The sequence below is a fragment of the Vanacampus margaritifer genome, chromosome 1 (genome assembly GCF_051991255.1).
Source record: "Vanacampus margaritifer isolate UIUO_Vmar chromosome 1, RoL_Vmar_1.0, whole genome shotgun sequence".
In the NCBI taxonomy this organism is placed as follows: Eukaryota; Metazoa; Chordata; class Actinopteri; order Syngnathiformes; family Syngnathidae; genus Vanacampus; species Vanacampus margaritifer.
Window position 1 is genome coordinate 50324664 of NC_135432.1, and position 25115 is coordinate 50349778.

The 25115-nt window shown below is 38.3% G+C and overlaps 1 protein-coding gene across 4 annotated transcripts in view; it reads left to right on the forward strand.

The window, feature by feature from the left end:
• The window catches only part of sobpa (sine oculis binding protein homolog (Drosophila) a), a 41780-nt gene that overhangs the window by 7437 nt on the left and 9228 nt on the right, over nucleotides 1-25115 (forward strand). The window contains exons 2-6 of one of the 4 annotated variants that reach the window (XM_077577831.1): nucleotides 1020-1140; nucleotides 3823-4032; nucleotides 12225-12376; nucleotides 13121-13144; nucleotides 19392-19487. In XM_077577831.1, the coding sequence (XP_077433957.1) occupies nucleotides 1020-1140; nucleotides 3823-4032; nucleotides 12225-12376; nucleotides 13121-13144; nucleotides 19392-19487 (603 nt within the window). The remainder of the gene's footprint in view (nucleotides 1-1019; nucleotides 1141-3822; nucleotides 4033-12224; nucleotides 12377-13120; nucleotides 13145-19391; nucleotides 19488-25115) is intronic. The other 3 variants (XM_077577912.1, XM_077578000.1, XM_077578081.1) reach the window with 3 other exon arrangements.

The following is a 25115-nucleotide window of genomic DNA, read 5'->3' on the forward strand; positions in this document are numbered from 1 at the left end:
AGGGACACAGTGCTCAGAAAAAAAGTGAGACACCAAAAGAAAAAAGAAGATGCTGTTTTCCTCTCTTTTACACTCTTTTTGTTTTGCAATTAATGTGACTGCCACTCTTTTTATTTGATGGGAAGCATTGATTTGATGCTCTGGGGCTGTGTGCACTTTGACACTCACACAGTACGTTTGGTCTCAAGCCTGATCAATGGCAACTCTGTATAAATACAAGGAGGATATCTCATTAGATTGCAGTTTTTGTTTTTCTTTTACCCAACTACATTATCACAATTCTTTGGCATATTTTTGTACATAATTAAAGGATGGATAGGTATGTGACATCAAAAGGAAAGGGATGCATTTTGGGTTCAGAACTGCCTGAACTTTTTTGGGATGCTACCATGTTATGTGATCATGAAAGTAGCATCCCTTTTGAAAAGCTGATGTTGCAAATAATTAAAAGTAGGTTAACGTCACTGAATGTACATGAATGGGAAGCACCAACATCATCTTACTGACTTGGACTGTGGCTTACCTTCATGTCACATCCACCCACTGCCTAAGCCACCATTGTGGTATTTTGTATCAATACAGATCAATAGGTACTGACAGTGGTCATTAACAATGCTCTGACTCAGAGTCGTAAAAGCTTTGCATTTGATAACGGTGTAAAGTTTAGCAAAGCTATACATAGATACAATACACAGTGAGATACAGGGAAACAAAACTAATGGGGAAATTCACTTACTTTGTAACATGCTTGTAAAGCTTCCTAATTATGCTAATAATACATGAAATTCTGAAAATACCGGAAATGTTAACTGTATAGGTTACTCCATAGCTGTGCTTTGGGCCAGTAGGTTGGACTTTTTCGCTTTAGTTTTGCCTGTGATATCCTTTGTATCTTAAGATACAATACCACAATTAGCCTCATTTTGTATTATTTTTACTATTGTAATTTCTGAACCTTTTGCTTAATTTTGTTACACACAAATTCTGTCACTGCTGATCATCCTTTTGTTTGTATGCAGAGTTTTGCAGAGAACACCATGAACGAGCTGCTGGGGTGGTATGGCTATGACAAGGTGGAACTGAGAGATTCGGACAACTTGGATATTGGCGAAACGCCACATCACATCTCTGTCCTTAAAGGTGCAAGATGCAAGAACACTTATGAGATATGCACACATTGAAATCATGTATACTGCAGGTCATACATTTGATATCTGGTCCTAGCCTTACCCAAGTTAATCCAACACTATCACATCGCAATTATAGGAGGCATCAAAGCTCAAATGCAATATAACAGCATGCAACTGAACAAACTATGCTGTCATCTGGAGCAGTATGGAATCAATATTTAAAGTTAAGTTGAAGTACCACTGACTGTCACACCCACCTAGGTGGGGCGAAATTCGTTCTCCGCATTTGACCCATCCCCTGAGGGAGCGGTGAGCAGCAGCAGGAGCCGCGCTCGGGAATCATTTGGTGATCTAACCCCCCAATTCCAATCCTTTAATGCTGAGTGTCAAGCAGGGAGGCAAATGGATCTCATTTTTATATATTATTTGGTGTGACCCGGCCAGGGATTGAACCCACGACCTCACAGTCTCAGGGTGGACACTCTACAAAAACAAACAATGTTGTTAGTCAAAAGTTGGCCGTTACAATTGTTGCTCTGACCAATCAGAGGTCGGAAAATGCCGATGTCTTCAAAGGCTACAGAGGTGGCCCCCTGAGCAAATTTGAAATCTGGCTGACTGAACTCACATTGCAACAAACTTAAAGCTGTTGAATATTACTGCTAAACTAATCTTAAAAAAAGATGATTACACGTTGTGTATTAAACCAAACCACATAAATTAGCCTTATGATAGGATCACAGTTTTCACACCAAAGGTGAAATGACAGTTTGCCCCAAATTTTTTGCGTGAGGTTGATCGCGGAATATAAAAAAAAATGTAGCTGCTTCATTCACTCTAGTGATGGAGAGTCTCCACTGACGAAGTATGAACAGCGCTTGTCAATCAGGTGGCTAGTAGTAGACTTAAAACCGGCTAACGCCAAATGCTATTGCTAACTTAGTTCACAGCTCAGCAGCCGTAAACAAAACAATGCATTTACCTGAATTCACTTACGGTCTGAGTCCGTTTGGTTGATGCCAACAAACAATGCAAAACGGCAAAGACACGCTAACAAATATGTGCTAACATATATGTGTGTGTTGTGGTTTTATAACCCTTTAAGCGGCAGTCCAAACGTTTTCTTCAAATGGCCTGCATACAGAAAAGTCAAAGGCTGCAAGGACTACTTAGACATTATTCACCTTGAATTTATTCACAGTAACACTCAAAAAGCAATTCATCAGTGTAGGTAAGAACATGCTTGGCAATACTTTAATATATTATGTTTGTATAGATTATATTTATTTATAAAGAAAAATAGCTATGTGATGAAGAATAAAGTAAATGATTTTTCCGGATTTTGGGATGGCCAGTGGCCCTGTATCCCTCTGGAACTGCACTGAGCAGCAGCAGAATCACTTCAGCTTCATAACCAGAAACAAAGCAAGAGCAATCTTTACGAAGCTCACCTTGACATGGAGCAGAAAGTGGAGCAAATTGCGCTTCACGCTATTTGCTGCTGTGACTGAATTATGTTTTTTTCATTGGGACCCTATGACAAGGATTTTTTAAATACTCTTTTAGTGTTGTCTTATTAGTAGAATACACGGAAATGAGAGATGAAATCGTATTTCTTCTTTTCCCTTACTTGCCACCTAGAAAACAAATAATACAATGCAGACCAATGACATGAGCTGTGTCAGTTGTGAATCTAGCATAGCCTATGCCAAGCACTGCTAAAAAAAATTGACCCCCGGGCCGTAGTTTGGACGCCACTGCTTTAAACAACTGATATTTGAACACATATGATGGAGCGACACATTGAGACAGAAAGTATGATAATACTCAAGTGCATGCCTTGAAATCCTTGTGACCCAACATGAATTTTTTTAGATATCTTTTGGCAATTTTTGTGTTGTTTTGGCTGGCGAGTTCAAATCGTGAACAATTATTCAAAAAGGAGGCTTCAAGCTGTTTAATGGCGCTCCAAGTTTTACTTTATGTCAAACTAAACATATAACAAACACAAAACTACCATATTTTAGTCTTTCAGTCTAGTACTAGTGTAATGCTAATAGTAATTAGCATCTATGTCATGGCGCTTTGACTTTTTAAGCCAGCGATTCCCAACCTTTATTGAGCAACAACATATTTTAAGTAAAAAAAAATAAATAAATCTTGCAGCACACCACCAAACAAAATTGTCACAAAAAGTGGAAACACATGTCAATTATGTACTTTCTGGCATCTAAAAGATTTGTTCTGCCTGTTAGCGTAAGTTGCTGTCCATGACATAATTCATTCGCAGTTATAGTTAGTCTAGTGACACATAAAATCCGTGCACGACACTATTTTGAAGGGATCCCCACACATATCAAGTTATAGTGCAATTCATGGAGACTTTTATGTGTTAAAAGAATCACTTTGAATGTAAAACCAGGTTCTTACGGATGAACTAGGGCCAAAATGTATCGAACAATACTCTATTGTTTATGTATAAAAATAAATATCTGCCCTTTATTCTCCATTTATTCTCTAAGTTGCTTTCAAGGCCAAAGCTTACTGTCAGAAAAATATACTATTTATTCATTCTGGCAAGCACCTAACAGAAAGTTGCCCCGTAATTCACATTTTTAAGGTTCTTTGCGCTGTCGTGATGGATGGACTTGCTGCGAGCATCTCATCAGTGTTCCTTTTATTTCCCTCACAGAAAACTTGTTGCCAAAAATTCCAACTTCAAGACAGAGCAGTGAAATGTCTCCGGATCGAGCCAACAGCTCACAGTGTCTGCCAAACTCCAGAAACGGAGTCTCAGAACACCACACCACACCGTCCACCTCGACAAACAACACCAAGGAACATGGCAACCAGCTCATCACTGTCCCAGTGATACCCCCGCCGCTGATCAAGTCTCCAACAGGTACAGAGTACTTTGCTTTTCACATACAATATACATACAATAAGACACAAGAAGGTATTTACAGGACATGGATCTATACCACTTATCAGAGATGCGTTCACATGGGAAAGTCCCATCTACTGTTAAGTCTCAAGTCTTAACCTTCGAGTCTCAAGTAACTCCAAAGTCATTTTGTCTTGGGCAGTTCAAGTCACAGATGATCTGAAGTCAACACACTTAGGACCGCCCCCTCATTTGAATAACATTTCATGATGCATTTCATGCCGGCAGCGTCTGCAGCATGAAATAAATTAATATTAGAGCAGAGCATTGTTATTGATTGACTGATATTTAATTCTGTTTATATATATTGTATTTATTTCCATGTTTATTTTTATAGTTATTTTAATTTTTTTAACCTCGTTTTTTCCCCCCAACTTTTATTTATTTTTGTTGTTTTTATTTCCATTTATATTAATTTTTCATATATGTTTTTTATATCCATTTTTATTTTCACTTTTATTTATTTGTTTGGGCATTTTTGGTCCTCCATTCCAGTTCACCTGACAGTTTGGTGGCTGAAAGTAGTAGACTAAATTTTACTAGTTGTGGCACAGGTAGTGTACTACGATTTTGGTGAATTTGATCAAGGTGAAGGCAGACAGATTCTGCGCTCCAGGCTTGCACGGTGGATGTCATCGTATTTTATTCATAAATATGACAACAGTGTGCATCAAACATTCTCAATAATTATAGAAATTAATTCATTGAACGCACACAGGTGTGATGGGTAAATGATCGGGGTGGAATGCAGTCTCCAGATTTTCACTTCACAGCGGTGACCTGTGATCGCCCTGGCCAACTTTACATCACCCGCAAAAAGAGATCTTATTGCAGTTTCTTATGTACTTCACGTATGTTCTGCATGGACTCCAAATGAGTCCGTTTACGTTTCTGTCATATAGACCGTGAATGGGAAGAGACACTTTCATTGGCTGCGAAGCAAGTCAGTAGTGTTCACACCCACAATGCCGCAATTATATATTCCTGAACTGCGCAGGTCTGCGAAAATATCAGAAGAAAACAACAAGAACAGGAAGAATACGCCATCCAAGTGCACAGTTAGACCGTGATTTGCGCTAGACTTGGACTGGGCACAAAAATAGGACCCATGTTCTCTTGGTTTTTGTCAAGTTGAGTCTTAAGCCATCGAAGTGGTGACTGCGAAATTAGTGAAAAATGCGCATAACGAACATTTGCCGACTTCTGCCCGTTCCCTTTTGATCTTATTATGTGAATATTGAAAGGAAAAAAGTCATATGAGAGTGTCAGCTTAAGTGACCACGTTTGCTTCTTTTATTAATTCCTGAAAGATTTCAATTTCTTCGCCCCCCACTTACCTCGCTTCATCATCCGTCGCCGTTTACTTGTGAAGTAATATCCGGTCAAAGTGTATGATGTTGTATCTGGTCCTGTCATCGTTCATTTGCAAATCCTATTCGTATAGCCAAAATTCACATTTCCCTTTTATCCATGCGCTGAAAAATCCCCCCCCTCCAAGTGTAAAAACTTGTTTTTGTTGTTGCAAATTTTAGGCCATTTTCTTAATTCTTGAAAATTTGAATAAAAATAAGTGGATGGAAACCCACCCACTCACTCAAGTTCTTATCTCTGCCAGTTATCCAATTTAGAGTTTCCGCTGAGCTAATTTGCATGTTTTTGGAGTGTGTGAGGAAGCTTGGGGACACAAGAGAGAACCCACACAAACTCCACAACAAAAGTCTGAACTGAGATCTGTTAATATACGTTGACATCTTGTGTGACCTAATCTTTGGGAAAAGTTGCAAAAAAGCTGCAAAAAGCCATTGTGAAGGAAAAACACATGTAAAAAACTTATCCAGTTATTGCATAATAACATTTATGGTTGAATTTAGAGTTGAACAGCTTTAGTGGCATCCGACTTGAGAGATTCCACTGTAGCAAGCTGAAGACAATAAAAATAGCGAATTCAACATTCAAACTTTCCGTGTCCACACGGCAGGAAGCAGGGACAGGTGTCTAATGAGCGAGCTACCTTGTTTTTCCCCACCTGCTCAAAGTGTCAATATAGCCCGTAAACTCTCCAAGGAAATGCCCGCACTCTTCCACCAGACAGCGGCATCATTATCGCTTGCGTCTGCTGTTGCACAGGAGGTTGTTACGCCCTATGGAAGGTACGAGCCGCCTTGGCATCGCCGAAGAGGAGTCCCCACTGGCCCTGCCTTGGCAGGGGGGAAACAGATGGTGCGGTGCCACTTAAAGCCCAGTACCCGGCCAACACCCCCTTCGAACCGCTCTCCCCTCAACCCCCACGCATGCGCTGAATTATTCATGTGGCCTGCAAAATCTGACAAAGGCCCTTTTGAAGTGCAGGTTCTTATACATTTATCAGGATAGTTTGAATAATTGTTAAGCGTGTAACTGTGGTTTGAGATGCGTGGATTGTAGAACATTAAAAAACATTCCACCTCGTATTGTGTCTGTTCTTGAAAATGAAGACACTGTACTGCATTGTGAATCCACATTTGCCCTTGCTCCTGTTCATTATGTAGCCCCTTCTTTTAGTCCAAGCAATTTACTCGCACAGTCAATCTTGTTTTTCTATCTGTTTTATTATGAGCAGTGGGCACGAATGAGAGCACATATAAAAGATAGATAAAGGCTCTTAGATTTCGATGTTGAACAGAGGAGAAATATCAGTTATGCATTTGGTGTCCATTGTCCTGTCTGAAGAGCCTGAGGGAGTGATTTTCTTAATTGCGAGTTAGTCTTTAACTTCAAATGGGATGGCCCTGCAGGTGCATTAATCCCAACAAGAGGTGAAAAGCCTGGCCAGCATGTGATGAGGGGGTCAGCGGGGGCGAGAGACTAATGGCTGTGCTTTTTTTTCTTCACACCCGCCTAGTCATAATGTGAAAAGTGGGAGACGCAGAGAGACTCTCCAAGGATCTTTCTTCACTTAACACAACAGCATCAGCACTAAAAGCCTGCAGCTCATCACTGGTCACAGAGCCACAGCTTAACACCGAAGAGCCTTTTCAGTGTCACTGAGGGTCTCTTCAAATTATTTGTTGTCCACACTAACCTCATTGCAGCACTGCGGCTACATACATTTTAATGAGAACATAAAACATTTGGAAGATTAAAATATATTTTTTATTTTCACTGGTTGCTTAATTAGGTTTACCTGCACAATCTAATGCAAAGCTTGAAATAAGCGGTTTCACAATTGATATTTTGCGGCTCATTAAAACACATTGAAAAGCAAAACTGAGAGTCCAAAAGATTTTTCCAACTTTGCCGATGGTCCCCAAAAATTTCACTGGGCTGGGTGCGTGCATGTGCAATGTGGTGGAACATAATTACGTCTATACACGGGGGAAGTACTAAGTGGAAGCAAATGCTCAGTACGTCGCTATGCTACAGATGTTGGCCCGACCGGGCCAGTAGAAATGTCATTTTTAGATAAGATTAAATCAATAGTATGTTGTTTTAAAAACAACAACAACAGTGCGTCCATGATGGACTGTCACCGATCCGCACTGCTTTCCGCTATTCAGATACCATCGGGACGCTACTATCACTGCTATTTACGCCACACCAGCTAGCTAGCACTAAGCTTCAGGTAGCTAGTGCGGCTAAATATATTACAAAGTTGCTAAGTCAGTGATCATTACCTAGTGTATATGACAATCATTAAGATGCGCTTCTGACAAGTATCGTTCTCACGGAGGGATGACAAGTAGTAAAGTAAACAGAGGATGGAGAAGCCATGCTAATTGCTAAGCTAAAATTGACACAAAAATGTAATGCTTGGGTGATCAAGTCCACTTTTCATAGCAACACACATTACAACATGATATGTCACAAAATACAAATACCGGAGGTCTGAGGTTAGCCCAGTAAGTCTCAAGACTTGCGTATAATAAAAATCGGAAAATAATAGCATAAGATCAAATGAACATTTTAAAGAGATGTTTATTCATGTTTTGAACAAGTGCAAAAATACAATACAGCAAAGGTGTGGATGCAGCAGAATGAAAACCATGCAACAGATTTGAATTGCATACGACATTCGCAAGGTTATTTTGGACTTGACAAAAAGAGTACAGTGTTCTTTGTGCATGGATGAATAGGCATGCACTCTAATAAAGTAACCTAACAATTCACAAAATTGTATTGTTTGGTGGGTTGTGTTTTACCCAACTTTTGAGGTTAAATAAGAAACCCCATGGGTGGGTCCCATTTGAACCCAAATTGAGTTATTTTTGGCCCAACTGTTTTTAGAGTGTGGTGGGGCTGATGTCGGGCTTACAGAGCACTGTTTGAGTTTAACAATCTAACAGCTTGCGGAACGACGCTGTTCCTCAGCCTGGATGCTCCTGCTCTGGATGCCCCTTAGCTTCCTGCCTGAGGGGAGGGAGGAGGGAGTGTGTTGGGTTGATTGCCTCCTTGGTGATGCAGAATCTTCTTTCTGCATCTGCTGGTGGTGTCTGAGTGGCACTTTACTGTCCTTTTAAGAGCCTCCTCTTCTGCAGCCGCTGAGCCACACCGTGATGCTGGTGATGCTGATGCTGGCTCTCTACCGCACATCTGTAGAAGCTTATACATTATGCCACATGCATACACAAATGCATTTTAGGGGCACAGAGTCCGTATACACGTCAGAGTGAAGGGGCTGTGACTGTGAGACCCTCTCATGTAGATTGAGTTGGGTTCAGAGTCTCACAACTGGGCACCTCAACCATACTCAGGAAGAAGCAAGCAGCCTCTCCTAAACGGAGAGCTACTGATGCCTGTATTTTATTACCTCTGCCAAGTCTAAGAGCAGGCAAGAGATAATATATCGTTGTCGTTTGTTAGTTAATAAGTTGGTGGAATTATGCAAAGCGATGATGGATGGACATGTCATTAAGGGGTGATGTATGAGCCAAGGAAGATCACAGTACATTTGAGTATCCAAGATTGAAGAATCACAGCATTAAATAGTCCACACAAATAATGTCAAATAAAGTTTGATTGACTTGCATTGGGGTAAAGGTGGCAGAAATCAACCTAGTTAAGTAAAAAATAAAAAAAAAAAGACTTTGTGCACACTAAAGCACCCTTTAGAGGACTGCAGTGGAGAAGTATTCCCCAGCAGCGTGAGATTTTCCAGTCAAACAAATAATGGCGCTTCTTATCTAGCCTTTTAGATAGGATACATGACAATATCTTGAACGCTTGTTATCTCATGAATGGAACATGCCACTCTTGAACCAAAATGGCACCACCGTCCCTTTGAAGTAGGCCTATCACCTCAAGACCCATCAACCAACACATGGACAGACAAACTGATACAATCCAAGGCATTTTAGCAATGCTACAGTATAAATTCTACATACTGGATGACTTCCACAGAGGCTGTTAACTCAGGTGGAAAAAAAAAAAAAATTTTGTTTCTCCATCAGTTCGGTGTTAGATTTGTGCCATAATTATGTAAGTGTAATGGGAAATGCTCTTTACACATACAAAAAATGTGTTTCGTGCATACAAAATGTGTTTCGTACGTTCAAAACCGTCCATGCGCATCCTCAAAATAGTTTTCTACACTTGCGTCTTCTCTCCTCTAGACGTACAATACGCTGATTCACGCTTGCGATACGTGGATTGAGGCGTAACAAATGTGCCACAATTGTTAACCAATCAGGAGCTGGTCAGTATGGCGAATTCTGATTGGCTGGTTAGTGTCCATCCTTATTTCATGATGTTTTGGTGTCTATAAGAATTGGGAAACACTGTTTGTGTATACTTTTTGTTCCTGTTCACAAACGTCACTCCTGCCCCCTGGAGGTTGTTACTAATGTCACTGACAGTTGATTTTGAGCATTTCATTACAGCTCTCAAAAATGTACTCCCATCAACAGCTGTTGTTTTCTTTGGTCTACCTGTTTGATGTCTGTTACTGAGTACACCAGTGGTTTATGGCTTCCTCGGCAAAATAGGTCAGATTGATTTTCCATCTTCACTAATAGCTTCGGTTTACATGTTGGTTAGACCTCTAACCAGTTTAAATGTAATCTAAACAGGCAAATCACAAATCAGAACCTGGGCATGTACAGTTAACTCATTCACTGCCATTGCCGGTTATAGACGTAAAAAAATCATTTTAACTATTTCTATTAATTTTACACTTTTTACACTTTTGTTAATAAGAGTATGACCCCCCCCCCCCAAAAAAAAGTATTGTACATTTAGAACAGATATAAAATTTGTGATTAATCGTGAGTTAATTATTGAAGTCATGTGGTTAATTATAATTGTAAAAATGTAATCGCCTTGCGATTTAAAAAAATTAAATAAAAGATTATTAATTTTTTTATTATTATTATTTTTTATTATTTTTTATTTTTTTATTTTTTAATTAATCGCATGACTTCACTAGTTAACTCACGATTAATCTTTTTTTTAATTTTTTTTTTAATTTTTTTTTATTATCTGTTCTAAATGTACAGTAAAAAAATTATAGGTGTTCACACTCTTGTAGTTTAAATGAATATTTTACATCTATAGCCGCCAATGGCAGTGAATGAGTTCCATCACTACTTCGCGGTTCGGCATTTGCGGATTCACTGTATCGCAGATTTTCATTTGTGACATTTGTAACCTGGTTTCTGGTTAAGGCAAGCTATGTTAAGATTAAAAAGAAAAACTTGAACGAAGTTATAAAGCTGACATTTCATCGTCATCGTCTTCATGTGCTGTTTGCGGAGCGCGTATCCACTCACATTAATTTATGAATGCAGCCTATTGTCATGATTTGGGTCAGCTGGTGGGCTCCACCCATCATACACACCTGCTGCCCATCATGCAATCAGACCTCAATAAAAGCCTGATGGACACAGCAAGGAGTGTCGGGTGATTACCCCGAGACGCCGCTCTCTTGACCTGACTGTACTCGTCTTACAAGTTTTCTCCTGCTGCCCATGATTTACCTTTTTGCCGCCACTGTGCGTGCTTTTGAGTTTTGTTTGTGATCCGCCTGTGCGCGTGAGTTTGTGTTTGTTTTCGTCCGCCTGTGTGCGTGATTTTGAGTTTGTTTGCTATCCGCCTGTGTGCGTGAGTTTGTGTTTATTTTTGATTTTGTGTTTGCGTTTATCGCCACATTAAATCAAAGTTATCCGCATCCCTGCCGTGGCTCGCCTTCCTCACTGCATCTGGGTCCGCCCTTCTCAAGCCGTGACAGCCTATAATCAGCAGCTCAGTATTTATCCTACATTTTGCATTTTAATAGTTATATTTATCAAATCCCCCCTCCCTAAATAAAATAAAGTAAAACAAAAAAAATCTATGTTTTTAAATAACAAAAACTAGAGCTGAATGCAGCTATAAAGTGCCCTTGCGACCCTGGCCTGTAAAAAATAAAATTCTTAGCAAACAGTACATTGCCACGGCAACAGCAAGTGATGAAATCCAAAGTTTTCAATAACTTTTCATCTTAAACATCTGTTTATTAAACCCCCAAATTTTGAAGACAATCGAATAAATTGTCTAAGAGGAGTTTGTTAAAATATTACCTATAAAAGGCCAACAATGAAACCCAATTCTAAAATAAAACAAAATGGCCAACTTCCTGTTAGGTTTAGCATATAGCTACATAACACTTTTTGTATGTCTGGGGCTGTTACATATGCCATCCAATTTTCAGACATCTAGATGAAACGTTCAACCAGAAATGCTTCTTTAAACCTTTAAACCTTCTGCAACTAAAATATTGCCACATTCCTAAACCAAACAGCCTTTTTCATGTGTTTGATATGAGCCAAAAATAAGTCCTTAGTGTGCACACTTGTGACCAGGTTCTTAACTTTTCAGCAAACTTATTATGGCTTGTTCTATAAGTCCCACCACACATCTGCTTGAAGTAAGAACAAACTCATTGTAGTTTTACTGCAGTCGTACCTTGTTCACACAAAACCTGCTTAATTCCATACTGATGTCGTAGAAAATCACACAGTCAAATATTTCCCCGTAAGATGTAATAAAAACGTTTTCATGGTAATGCAATATCATTTATGTAACCTAATGTCTTTTAAATATTTTAATGTAGGCTATAAATGCATAGCAGATTTGTTTTTTCTTTCCCATTGACTGTACCTGTAACTAACAATCTCAACTGCATGCTTTTCCATCAGATGATGATGCAACCAGCGTACAGATCATGTGCGCCTGGTGCCAGAAGATCGGCGTCAAGCGCTACTCCCTGAGCATGGGGAGCGAGCTGAAGAGTTTCTGTAGCGAGAAGTGCTTTGCTGCCTGCCGCAGAGCCTATTTCAAGAGGAATAAGGTAAAGGAATAACAACAAAATGGCATGATACTTCGTCACAGGTCCTTTTTTAGGGGGTATGATGTGCGGACTGGTTAGAAAGTGAGACTCTAAGCATAAAATGGAAACTGAAAATGGTTAGAGCTTACCGACCGGTTGTGAGCAGCAATGTGAAAACGTAAAAGTATTAGGGGATTTTAAATGGTCAGCTGTTTAGATATCATACCGTCTTTTGCAAATGTTTGTTAAGTGATGAAAGGATTGTTAGCGTCCTTCACATAAAAAAACACTCAAAGGACATGTCTTCAGATGTTTCCATTTCTAATGTCACAACATGTATCAAGCGGATGAACAACGAGGTAAATGCCCACGTTTCTAGTTGACGTGTCAGTTGTTCATGCAAACTTTTCATGTTTTACTGCCTTTTTGGAAAAAAGGAGTAACGTGACATCTGATTGAAAGGCAGCGTTTGCACTTTCTGAAATTGGGCCGTCTCTGTTGCCAGTCAGCCAGCTGCATACATTTTAGATATACATCTCTTGTTGACGTAAAATGTTCACCATTTTGTCAGGTTTGCCTTGAATACAAAATGTAATATGCATTTCACCTGAAAGCATTGGGAATAAACCAAAACCTGACTTTATAAAAACACCTGCAGGCGATGTTCTTGGTGCGTGATAGCATTATCAGTTTTGATGTTGAGCTTTTCTCATTCCACCAGCATTTTGTTAAACAATCTCCTCTCTGTCTTGTTTGTACTTAAAGCTGGGATATTTAAGGAATTACACTGTGAGTATTTTTTGCACTGTTTTATTTTCCTGCTTGTCTGTCCTGAAGTCAGTTATTCATCCAACACAATCACTTCTTCTGCACCCCCACCAGCACAACAAGCAGTATTTGCGACAGCAACTTGTCCCTTTTTCTTTCCACTGCCGTCCGTTGTCTGAATTTCATCATCAGCCTGACTATTTGATCTCTTTTACTTTATCAATGCGCTTGCCGAAAATGTCTTGACAATGTCAATATTTGATATTTTGATGAGTTTTTAGTCTGATGAGCATTCAGAGAATTAGCCACCTAGGGGAAAGTTTCAAGTAAGACTCACATTTTAACAGTACCAAGTTATGGGCTTTTCACACTGCACTTAGTTTTCTTGATGTTTGCTGAAGGGTAGCACGCAGAGGTGGTATCATCCTGACTATGATAGGTGACTACCGATACCAGGAATCGGTACTCACGGCGGTGACCAATACCATTATCGGCCGCCCTCCTCCTCCGTTTTACAATCAGGGACAAGAAATTAGAAGTTATAGGAATACAAAGTTACCATTAACTTCATGTAATTTTAAGGGAAAATAATATATTGGGATATATAGCTCTTACTTTAAAATCATCTGTCATTTATGGCTGGGAAATTTTAATTTACTAGTGGTATCGGTATTTGGTATCAGTAGCAGTGACTACTCAAGAGTTGCGTATCGGTCAGGAAAAAAAGCGGGATCGAACATCCCTAATCCTGACCATGTGCCATGACGTGCATGTATTCTGTAAATTCAACTGACTCGCTTTCATTTTTTCCAGGCTTCCAGGTTTTGGTAATTGGTGGGAAATTACATAATTGTTAATATTTATGATTGCATTTTTGTGAAAAGTGACAAGCTACTTGTGTCTGGCCATCTTTTATGCACACAAGCTATACAAGACCTTTATTTTGTTTCACTTTTACGGGGATGCCATTTTGAATAAATGCACGTTCGGGAAAGTGATACCTTGACCATTGCACGTGCTTGGACACACACCGTCATAAATCCTGAATCTTATTTGGAATAGAACCACATGCACATCTGCTGTCTGCTGATGTGCAAGGCAGAGAGTATGAATTAGCCGTTAGAGTGAATGGGTACTGGTAGAGTGACTACGCAATAAAGTGCCTACTATTTAGTAAATCAGGCCCTTACTTACAGTAACTTGGTCCATATGTTAGTGATCCATATTTGTTTTGGGCAGTATTGTGTTTAAGCCTCACATTTATTATCAATCTCAAAGATGGACGTTAAGTCTTTTTTTTTCACGCAATGTGCACAATTGGTTAAACAAAATAAAAATATTTGTTGATTATGTTATTTTGACGATGCATGTATTACTCTACATTTTATTGAGCGATCACATTACTGTTGTTACGGGGAATTAGTATAATATTGCATAATCTTTATTCTGTTTCTGAAACCTACTAGGGGAAGAGATTTTCTACAAAATACAGTATTGTGACAACTTTAAGAAGTGACGTTGTTGTGACTTAAATTCATGCCACATTATGATAAACATACTTTATCTTAAACTTGCTTCAAAAACAAAAAACAAAAAAAACAAAATACCAGGAAATAAATAAAGTATAGCTAATATAGCTGAAGTCAAATAAAGATATAATGAAAAATAGTTGGTAGTCACTCAAATGTTGTGTTTCACTCACTTGTTGCTGTGTAAGCATTTTAAATGGTTTAATTTTTTTACTGAACCATAAGTGCAGGTATGGCACAAGGAGACGATTAGGAGCGCTCATCTTTTTTCTTCTTCTCCCGGCTTGTTGCTGTCATAGCACCAAGCTTTTTGTTCACGCCACAAAATCTCCCCCCTGAAGACCTCAGACCGCCATCAGCATCTGACCCCAGGAGCTCCCTCCTGGCATGAGGGTGCAGAGTGCCGCTTCATGTCATCCCAAAAATGTCACTTCACCTCAAACACACACGTCTGCTCCCTTCCCCATCTCCCTGTAGTTGGCTCGACATTAATGCAGACTGAATGAGCGTATAGTGAACGTGTGGTGTGTGTATGTCTATTGTGGTGGCGAGGAAGCCTTGAGGCCTGCCTCTCACAGCTGCGGGGCATTGAGGGGAAGGTGATTATCTTGTAGCTGCCAGCTATTCTCTTCAAATAAAGACACAAAAGTACATCTCACTAACTAGGCGTTTGGATCGTATCATTCCCTAAACTTGTTTGAATAATGAACTGGAACACCGCTGTAAAAAGTACCTATACTTGCACGCCCTTAAGTCGAAGTCAGGTGAGCTCAGCAAATCTCCTCACTTCAAAGCTCCTCGCAAATCTGAACACCGTTGTCTTGTTCTTGTGACCTGTGCAACGGGAATGGGGTTGAATCTATTTTAGTCTAATTATAATTAAGTTAAAGCGTTAATTCACTGAATAAACACAAAAAAATATTGCATTAATCATATATTAACACTGATTAATCACACTTATTACTTTTGACTGCTGATGATCCTTTAGCTTGACAATGGATGGTTACGTTAATGGTAGCACAGGTTGAGTTTGAGCAATAAACATAACTACATGCATTTAATAAATGTTTGCGTATGGCATTCAAAATAGGCTATTTGTTCATGTCAAATTATTGGGGTCACTTTTTTTTTATTATGCACGTAATTAATTGACTAGAAAAAAAGGAGGATGAGAGAGAGTGTGCAGTGGATAAAAAAATCATGAAGATGTGGTCATAACATTAAATGTCGAAAGAATTAACACATAACAGGTGCTCTTCAAATTTGGTGGGCAAAAAAATTGATAAAAAGCCTTTTTTAATTAAGTGATTCAAACCCAAAAACGTATTTATCCGTTTTTTGTGTGTGTGTTTTTTTAATGGTTTCTTAATGCTAGAACAGAAGGCTTTGAAACAGCCTCTGAACTGAAGAAAATGCTTGAAGCAATGGTAGTTATTACCAAAAAAATGGGCCAGCAGGTGGCAGCAGAGTATAAGAGATCAGCCAGGGCCATGTTGCAACAAGCTCTTTTTCCCAGTGTTTTCAACAGGTTTGCATAATGATGAAACTTAGCTATATTGTAATGATAATTGCTGCAAAACAGAAATAGATACAAATATACTTTTTTTTCCTGAAGAAAGAAGAGACTCTAATCTTTCTTTTGGTAAGTTCCATGTTTTTATAGCAATAGAACGCAATATTCTGTGGACCTTACAAAATCTGTCAAAATACAGTAAAAGTGCCGGGAGGGAAAGTGGTTGCTTCAGTAAAAATGGCTGGGAGTGAATGAGTTAATCAAAATTCAAAGATGTGATTAATGTGATTTAAAAATGTTATCATTTGACAGCTCTAAATCTAATCTAACATAACATTTATGATTGAGTAGATCTCTTCTCCGATTTGGGATTAACTGGTGATCACATCACTACAGTGGAGTGGAGAAGAAAATGAATGAATAGCGATCAGCTGACAATCATGTTATTGGTCCCGTTTCCAATCACGTGATTGGATCGCTTCAATGGTATAGAGGCTCAACCAGTTCACAATTCAGGTTAATGCTATTGGTTGGTGAACGATGATTCAGATCCAAGTTCCCAACTTTTTTCCATGGAGTGCAGCAAAAAAAAAAAAGAGGGAAAAAAAAGGAATGATGTTGGGGCCACATTGATATTCTTCACCTTTTGCTTATTAAACAATCAATAATCATAATATTTTTTAAAAAATGGGTTGAGGGCTGCAAATAGTTCATGGGTCGGACTTTTAATGCCTCTCACTTAAAAAGGGAAGAATAGATGAATAAATCCAAGAAAAATGTGCATATGATGGATTTATTCATCCTTCTAGAATCCCCCTTTATTTTCAAAAGGCCTGGTTGTCTTGCCTGTCATGAGAGCAATGGCTGAATTTGTGATAAGCTCGACTGCACTTGGTTGTGTCTTTGGATTCTGGATTAAGCATGTGAGCATCTATCCATCCATCCATCCATCCATCCATCCATCCATCCATCCATCCATCCATCTATCTATCTATCTATCTATCTATCTATCTATCTATCTATCTATCTATCTATCTATCTATCTATCTATCTATCTATCTATCTATCTATCTATCTATCTATCTATCTATCTATCTATCTATCTATCTATCTATCCATCTATCTATCCTCTTTCACAGTGCCAACATCTCATTAGTACAATATGCAAATAAAGTGGCGCGGGGCCAGTGGGTCAGAGCACAAACTGGAGATGGAATGATAAGTGTGAGTGTGCATATGTGTGCATATGTATGCATATGTGTGTGGTGTCAAGCACACACTCAGATCCGCCCAGATCTGTGTGTTTGTGCGTGTGTTTTTGTTTGTGTTCGAGAGAAAGAGACAGAAAAGGCTTATTCATTTGACCCTACACTCTCTGAGGTTGTTTTAAATCCCTTGTGGCATTCTAAAATCTTGCTAATAAATTGTAAAATGAGCTGAACAGTTTTTCAGATATTCTATCCTTCATAGTAGAAAATTTATATCTCTCAACCTGTTTCACATCACTCATTACCATCAAAGAAGCTACAAGCAGAAAGATGTATAAGGACAGAGGCTTAATTACTAGCATGTAGCATACATAATAGTTAACACATCTGCTTCACAGTTCGGAATTTGAATCTCACTTCCTGTGGGGAGTTTGCATGTTCTCCCCCGTGCTTGTATAAAAAAAAAAGCCTCCCCCACCCAGAATTAGTTAGCCGTTGGATTAACATTATTGTTGGAACTTTTTTTTTAAAACCTTCACCATGAATCCACCTCCTGTCTGTTCCATGTGCTTGCGCATGTTGCACTCGCTAGCTGCAGATTTGAAAGGGGGTGTGTCACTGTGTCACATGACAGTGTCACAGTGACAAGATTTTACAAAATCATATAATTTTGGTCTCATTTTTGTTTATGAACTAAAATGCCCATGAATTCGAGTCCAGTTTTTATTAAGTGAAGTAGATTTTCGTCTCGTCTTTATTAGTCAACAAAAATGCATACTGGTTTAGTCCCAGTAATTGTTTATTGTTAATGAGGGTTTTAGTCTAGTCTAGTCTAGTTTTAGTCCGGTGAAAAATGTGTGTTGTTTAGTTTTCGTTGACAAAATTAACACTAGTCGCAGATGCACTTTCAGCTATTTATCGAATTGGACAAACAGTCACATACAAAATAAAAGCACACACAAGGAGCATTGAGAACATGCTAACACTGGTTACTTAATTCTGTCTGTTAGCGAGAGCCACCACATCGTGATAACTTACATTGATGTTTCTGCATTTGGCAATTTATTATTATATTATATTATTATTAGTATGGGATTTTTTTTAATAGGCTTTAGGTGAACTGATGAATACACACACGCTCGCACGCACACACACACGCACATACACATACTCACCCACATATATATATGTATAAAAATTATTATTATTTTTTATTATTATTATTTAAAAAAAAAAAAAAAAAAAGGAGAGCAATGATGATGTCAAATCGAATGAACAATACTGAGCTTTACTGAAAAAGAAAGAAAAGAAAAAAAAGAGAACATGCTAACACATGGAAAAGATGCTAACACAATTTTTATTTTCATATATTTCAACACAGTGCCGTTTTTTTAATTAAAAACATTTCACACAAAAAAAATGTAGTGGTTTGCTGGGCAGGAACGGATGGTCATTTGAGTTCATTTTAAAAACATGTTTTCTACTTCTTAGCAATTTGGCCAATGTTTCTAAATTGTAAATATTTGTAAATAGACTGAATTTTCAACTGTGATCCTGTGAATATTAAATGATTACATAAATTATCATGACTGAAAAGGCGTCTTACTGATGATGGCTTGTGCTTTGTGCGCTGTCCCTTAGCAAGGCGGCATTGCAGTAGAAACCTGAATTAAGTGGAAAATTATTCAGATTAAGGAGACGTTCATAGAGTTTTAACTGTGTTGGTATCATTTACATTTTATTATCATTACATTTTCTTTTTATTTGGGCTTAGATAAATGGGCATTTGAAGGCGCACTCACTGTTCAGCAATGCATGAAGATTCACTTCCCGGTTCCCACATTTTAGTTTCAAATACTTTTTATTGGTTTACACTTAAACCAAAGTAAAGTATTTACCCATGTTAAAGTCACCATTTCTGTTGATCATTTGTTTTCCATTCTTGAGTTTCCTTGTTGCCTCTGTTCACTTGTTCATTTTGTCCATCCATAAAAAGCAGCCATTATTTCTCCCCCCAGGCGAGAGACGACGATGGCCTCGGTGGGAAATTACTCCAGCACAGCTTTACTCAGGACACGCCCAGGCTTGTCTTCAAGACAAACAGCGATGTGCTTGTAAGGACCCGAACCACTTACCACCAGATAGCGCTTCAGCTTCATGTCTGACTGCGCAAAAATGTTTTCATGTTGTTTGTATTAAAGGAGGAGCATTTTCCCATCATGTCTTTTGGCCACCATTATAAGTAGATATGATTTAAAAAGTCAGATAAAGCTACTGTTGTTTCGAAAGCTCAATATTGCCACATGCACAGCAAAGCATTAAGAATTTCCGGTGGAACGGTCAGGTGGTAAAACAGTTTCCGCTGTCATTGTTACAAGCTACTGGGATGCCATCTGACTGAAAAATTACCTCTCCTGTTAAACGCGTAATAGGTGTATTCACTAGTTATGTGCTCGTATTTTTAATCTTTTTTAGGTTGAATTGGCATCAAAAGGTGTTTTTTTTTAATTCAAGGATGAGATGGTACTGTAGCTCCTCCATCCAACACTGTACTGTGCCACTTTGTTCAGCGTCAATTTGGTTTTGAGACTTAACAAGTTTCCCATGTTGTTACTATGCGTCTACATGCCACACAGAAGTTAACATGTCACCTTATATTGAACGCTGTAGTGCTGTGTGCATAGAGTCCATTCACCATGAACACAAACAATTTCGATGATTGGCCTCTCTTGATATAAATATTTATGAAAATAAGCACATGCTGGAGCCACTAGACCATTAATTGTCATTTATTTACATCATTTGTTTATATATTTAAATTTGTGGGTTTTCTCACCCCCGACTCATTTGTTTGTCCTTCTTGTACATTACCTTAAACAACTTTGGTTGGGGACGTGTTGGATTTGTCATTTCCGTAGAAACGCAGTTGGAGTTGTTTTAGATAATTTTTCATGGGAACAAATGTTCTTTGTTGACCTTTCTCACTGCAGGCAGCAAAATTGAAGAAGTGATAACATTACTTAGTGCTCATGTTACATGCAAGTGTTCAAAGGAAGGGATACTAATGAACCATCAAGAGCTCGAGTAAATATATACTAAATATATATCAGACAAGTTGACCAACAACTGCACAGAAGCAAAAATGCAAACATTGTCTTCAAAGGCCACTGTTGCTTAATGGACTTTTTTGTTGTTAAGATATAGTTGCATGAGCTCTCATAAACATGCAAGTGTGTTGTTCCTAAACTTTTTTTTCTTAGATTAAACCATGTCAATAGTCTAAACCTGTAAACAAGATGGTGGAAGTTGTTAGCTGTCATAAATAGCTTATAAATATGAGAGGCATATTTCTTAAAATGTACCCAACATTGTGCAAAGTGTGTTTAAATACGAAGAATGGCCTTTAGCATGTCACAGCCTTCTGATTAACATTATGGCCTAATTAGTTGCCGGATGAATCATTCGCTTAAAGGGATACTTAACTCAATGAGCCATTTTCAGCAGTAAAACGTTAATATGTCCAGAATTAATTTGATGATTTCATTATTTTTCATGTACAATTAATTAATACCTTTAAAAACTATTTTTTTCCACTTGTTGTCGACTGAATGATAATAATGCATCGGATTAATATAGTGCTTTTCTAGACACTCAAGGACGCTTTACAACGGAATGGATACATTATTTATGCACTCACACTCACTGGCAGTAAATTACTTTAGTAGCCACAGCTGCCCTGGGGCAGGCTGACGGAAGCAAGGCTGCCAGTGGGCGCCTTCGGCCCCTCCGACCACCCCCAAACATTCGCACCATTCATACACCAGTGTGAGTGGCACTGAAGGCAATGTGTGTGAAATGTTTTGCCAAAGGACACGACGACACATGACTTGTGGAGAGCAGGGGTTGAACAGTCGACCTTCTGGTTACTGAACGACCGCCTCTACACCCTGAGCCACAGCTGCCACTGAAGATGATATCACCTGTGCTGAGGAAGTAGGTAACAACCAATCATGGCTACTGACCAAACCCAGGAAACAGGTGAGCCATGATTGGTCGTTACCTACTTCCTCAGCACAGGTGATGTCATCTACAATTGACAGCAAGTGGAAAAAATAGTTTTTAAAAGTTTTAATTTAAATTTAATTAAATTTTTAAATTACGGCTGAAAATAGCTCAATGAGTCAAGTATCCCTTTAAGACTCAAATGAAAGTGATGTTTTTCCCTATAAGTAATTACGTCAGTCCATAGATGCTCAGACAAAGAGTTAATTGTTGAGCCCATTTGTACTTCTACAGTTATTAAAACAATGGCTCCTACTACAGTATAGTTTTACAATGCAAAGTTACATGGAAAGCATTGCTTTCATTTTTGTCCCCCAGGCAAGCTACGTTTGGGTTAACATTGCCAGCAAGCTGAATTATGTTCACAAATACTACGAGACTTCATCTTGTACTGCTCCTGCTGATGCGTTCGCAACTGACCTTTTTTAGGTCGGACCAATCATGCGTCGTTTAGGGCGGGACATGCAGCTGTGACGAAACCAGGAAGCGCTGACGCCGGGGCAAACAAACAAACCTAAAATAGACGAATGGACACTGCAATTAATTCTGTTTTCTCAGATTGAATATTGAACAGCGGCGCTGTTGAAGAGAGGCGCATTGTGCATTTTTATCTGGAAGAGATGTTTGTACTTTTTTTCCCCCTAAGACGAGACCGAACACGACATTTTCATCCGCTCCGTGATTGGTCAAACAAACGTGCACAAGATGCCACATCGTCCAATCAGCTCGAATTATTGTACAGCAAGTCCCTCCTTTCCCGAATGGATCTGTGTGAAGTTCCAGACTGATCATGTGAAGAACTCCCTTGAGAGAATCACAATTATCAATCTGGCTTGTGAGGTTAGGTTTGGGTAGTTTCTGCTCGTAAGACTTAAAAAAAACTTTTACGGGCTGGGGGATTTATTAAAATTTATAAAGTAATCCTACATAATATTGAAGGAACAAATCATGAATTTCAAAGGGTCCATTCTGAGCTGTGCAATTATTGTGGGAAGTTTAAGAGACATATGCCCTATTTTCGTGAAACAGGCATTCGCGCCATTGTAGGTGTGAACGCTAATGATTGTAGCTCCTTTCATTCCCTTTAAATTCAGTTCAAGAGAGGTGCATGGTTTACATGATAGAGCTGACTCACTGGAGTCCATGCATGACATCGACATGTGCAAATTATATTTATAAGGAACTGCAATAAGTTTCTCCACTTGCGGATGATGTAAAGTTGGCCAGGGCAATCACCGATCACCACTGTGAAAGCTTCGCCATGACCAGACTTTAACAATATATTGACGATATCCCCTATTGCATAACCCCGACTCTCAACTTAGCAACCAACCGTTTTATTTAGGTGTGTGGGAGCAGAAAGGAATTACACACCTCCACCATCTCTTCTCAGATAATATGTTTATATCATATACATCCTTGCTCCAAAAATAGAAAATAAAAAACGGAAATTTTTTACATTATCTACAAGTTAAAAATATGATAAAGAAAAAAATTCCAACACTTCGGGGTACGCTCCAACCGCCTGTTTTAGCTAAAGATATTAACAAGCTTTCTCCGACAACAACAAAAAAACTTTCAAAAATATATAAGTTACTTTCATATACTGATAAAATGTCTTTACCCATCTCGAAATGGGAGACAGACTTTTGGATTCAGGTTTGTGAAAACGCATTTAAAATGACAAAACACACAAATGTACAACTTATCCAATATAAAATTATTCACAGAACATACATTACTCAATATATGATGAAGAAAAGGGGACTCTCATACTCCGACATTTGTCTCCAATGTTTACAAAACACTACAGACACTTATGTTCATGCTTTATGGTTATGTACTCCGGTTATGTATTTCTGGACTAAAGTCTTAGAAAAACTTTCCGCTATTTTGGACTGTAGGATACCTTTATCTCCAAACTTGTGTTTGCTAGGTGACCTAACAACAATTGACTTTCCACATAAACAATTTCAATCTACACTTGTAGCCCTTACTATCGCAAAAAAAACAATTCTTGTTAACTGGAAAAATAAACAAACTCTGAATATCGACCAATGGTCTAACCTCCTCATAAATCACATTTTAATGGAAAAAATATCTGCCTCAAATAAAAAACAAATATCAAAATTTATAGAAACATGGTCTACGTATATAGAAATTTTTAACCTAATTCTGATTACTTAATTCTGCCTGTTAGCGAGAGCCACCACATTGTGACAACTTACATTGATGTTTCTGCATTTGGCAATTTATTATTATATTATATTACTAGTATGGGATTTTTTTTAATAGGTTTTAGGTGAACTGATGAATACACACACGCCCCCACGCACGCACGCACACACACACGCACATACACATACTCACCCACATACAAAAAAAAAAAAAAAAATATATATATATATATATATATATATATAAAAAAATTTTAATAAAAAATTAAAAATGAGAGCAATGATGACATGTCAAATCGAATGAACAATACTGAGCTCTCCATAAAAAACAAAACAAAACAATATATTGACGATGATAAAGAAAATATTATGTAAAAAAAAAAAAAGATAAATGATCACACATGAACATCAACAGAAGATGATAAAAAGCATCTCTTTGTCCTTTGTTATTGAGTCTTTAGTGTTTTAAGCCTCTGCAAGATCCTCTTCTCGGTCTTCTCCCCCCTTTTCCTCAACAATCTTGTTTAACATCAACAATTTCTTTTTGACATTCATTGCACGAAACCTCCTCATCCTCCCCTAAAACCTGTTGGTCAGGGTCTATTTGCTTTGTGAAATATCTGTTGTATCAAACTGCTCAAATAAATGCTCACATACGATCTCTTACATTCACTATCATCGGATCACTGGACTCTTTGGGGTCACTAGCTTAGTCATTAGGCCTTGTCATTAGGTTAGATGGTATACAGATGAAGATTGGCTTACATGACCGACTGGCGAAAAGCGTGATAATTGCCGTACTGCAAATGGTTAAACTGTGTCACCAATGTCTGGTCCTTGGCCACGGTGGAAATAAATGACCATAATTAAATTCAACTGCAAACATCTGTGTGCAGGATGTGAAGAGCACAACTCCATTAGCGTAATGTGCAGTGGAGTTTCACTCACAGCGCACAGTCGTTAAGTGCTCTCCATCTGTATTTCTGAGGGAAGAAACATTTGAGCACATTTATAATTCAAATTTCTAAGGCTTACCCTTAAATTCAATTTACAAAGATGGCCTTTTTGACTTTAAATCATATGACCCATTGCGTTAACTAGGATTTCCTAAAGACTGAAATCTTTGTACTTTTTGCAGCATTTATGATCTCCATAAAGTTATCAGTTAGAAGTTTTTTTTTTTGTTAATTCCCAATTAATTGTATTTTCCTGAGTTATGCGCCTTGAGTGCATGATGCTCACTCAAATATAAGTTAATTTTGTCATTTTGGGAAACACAACTTTTAATGAATCTGATGCTTACTCGCTGTCAAACAACAGCATGTATATCACAATGTAGATCTTAATTTCACGTTTTGGTTAAAAACAATTTGGAAATACATCCAGACTAATCAAGCATCCAACTAAGTAACCGACCAAATAACAGATATTAAAGTAACACCTGAATTGACTGATTATTATGTAACCAGAGTACATTGTCCATTAAATTATGACCAATTGATT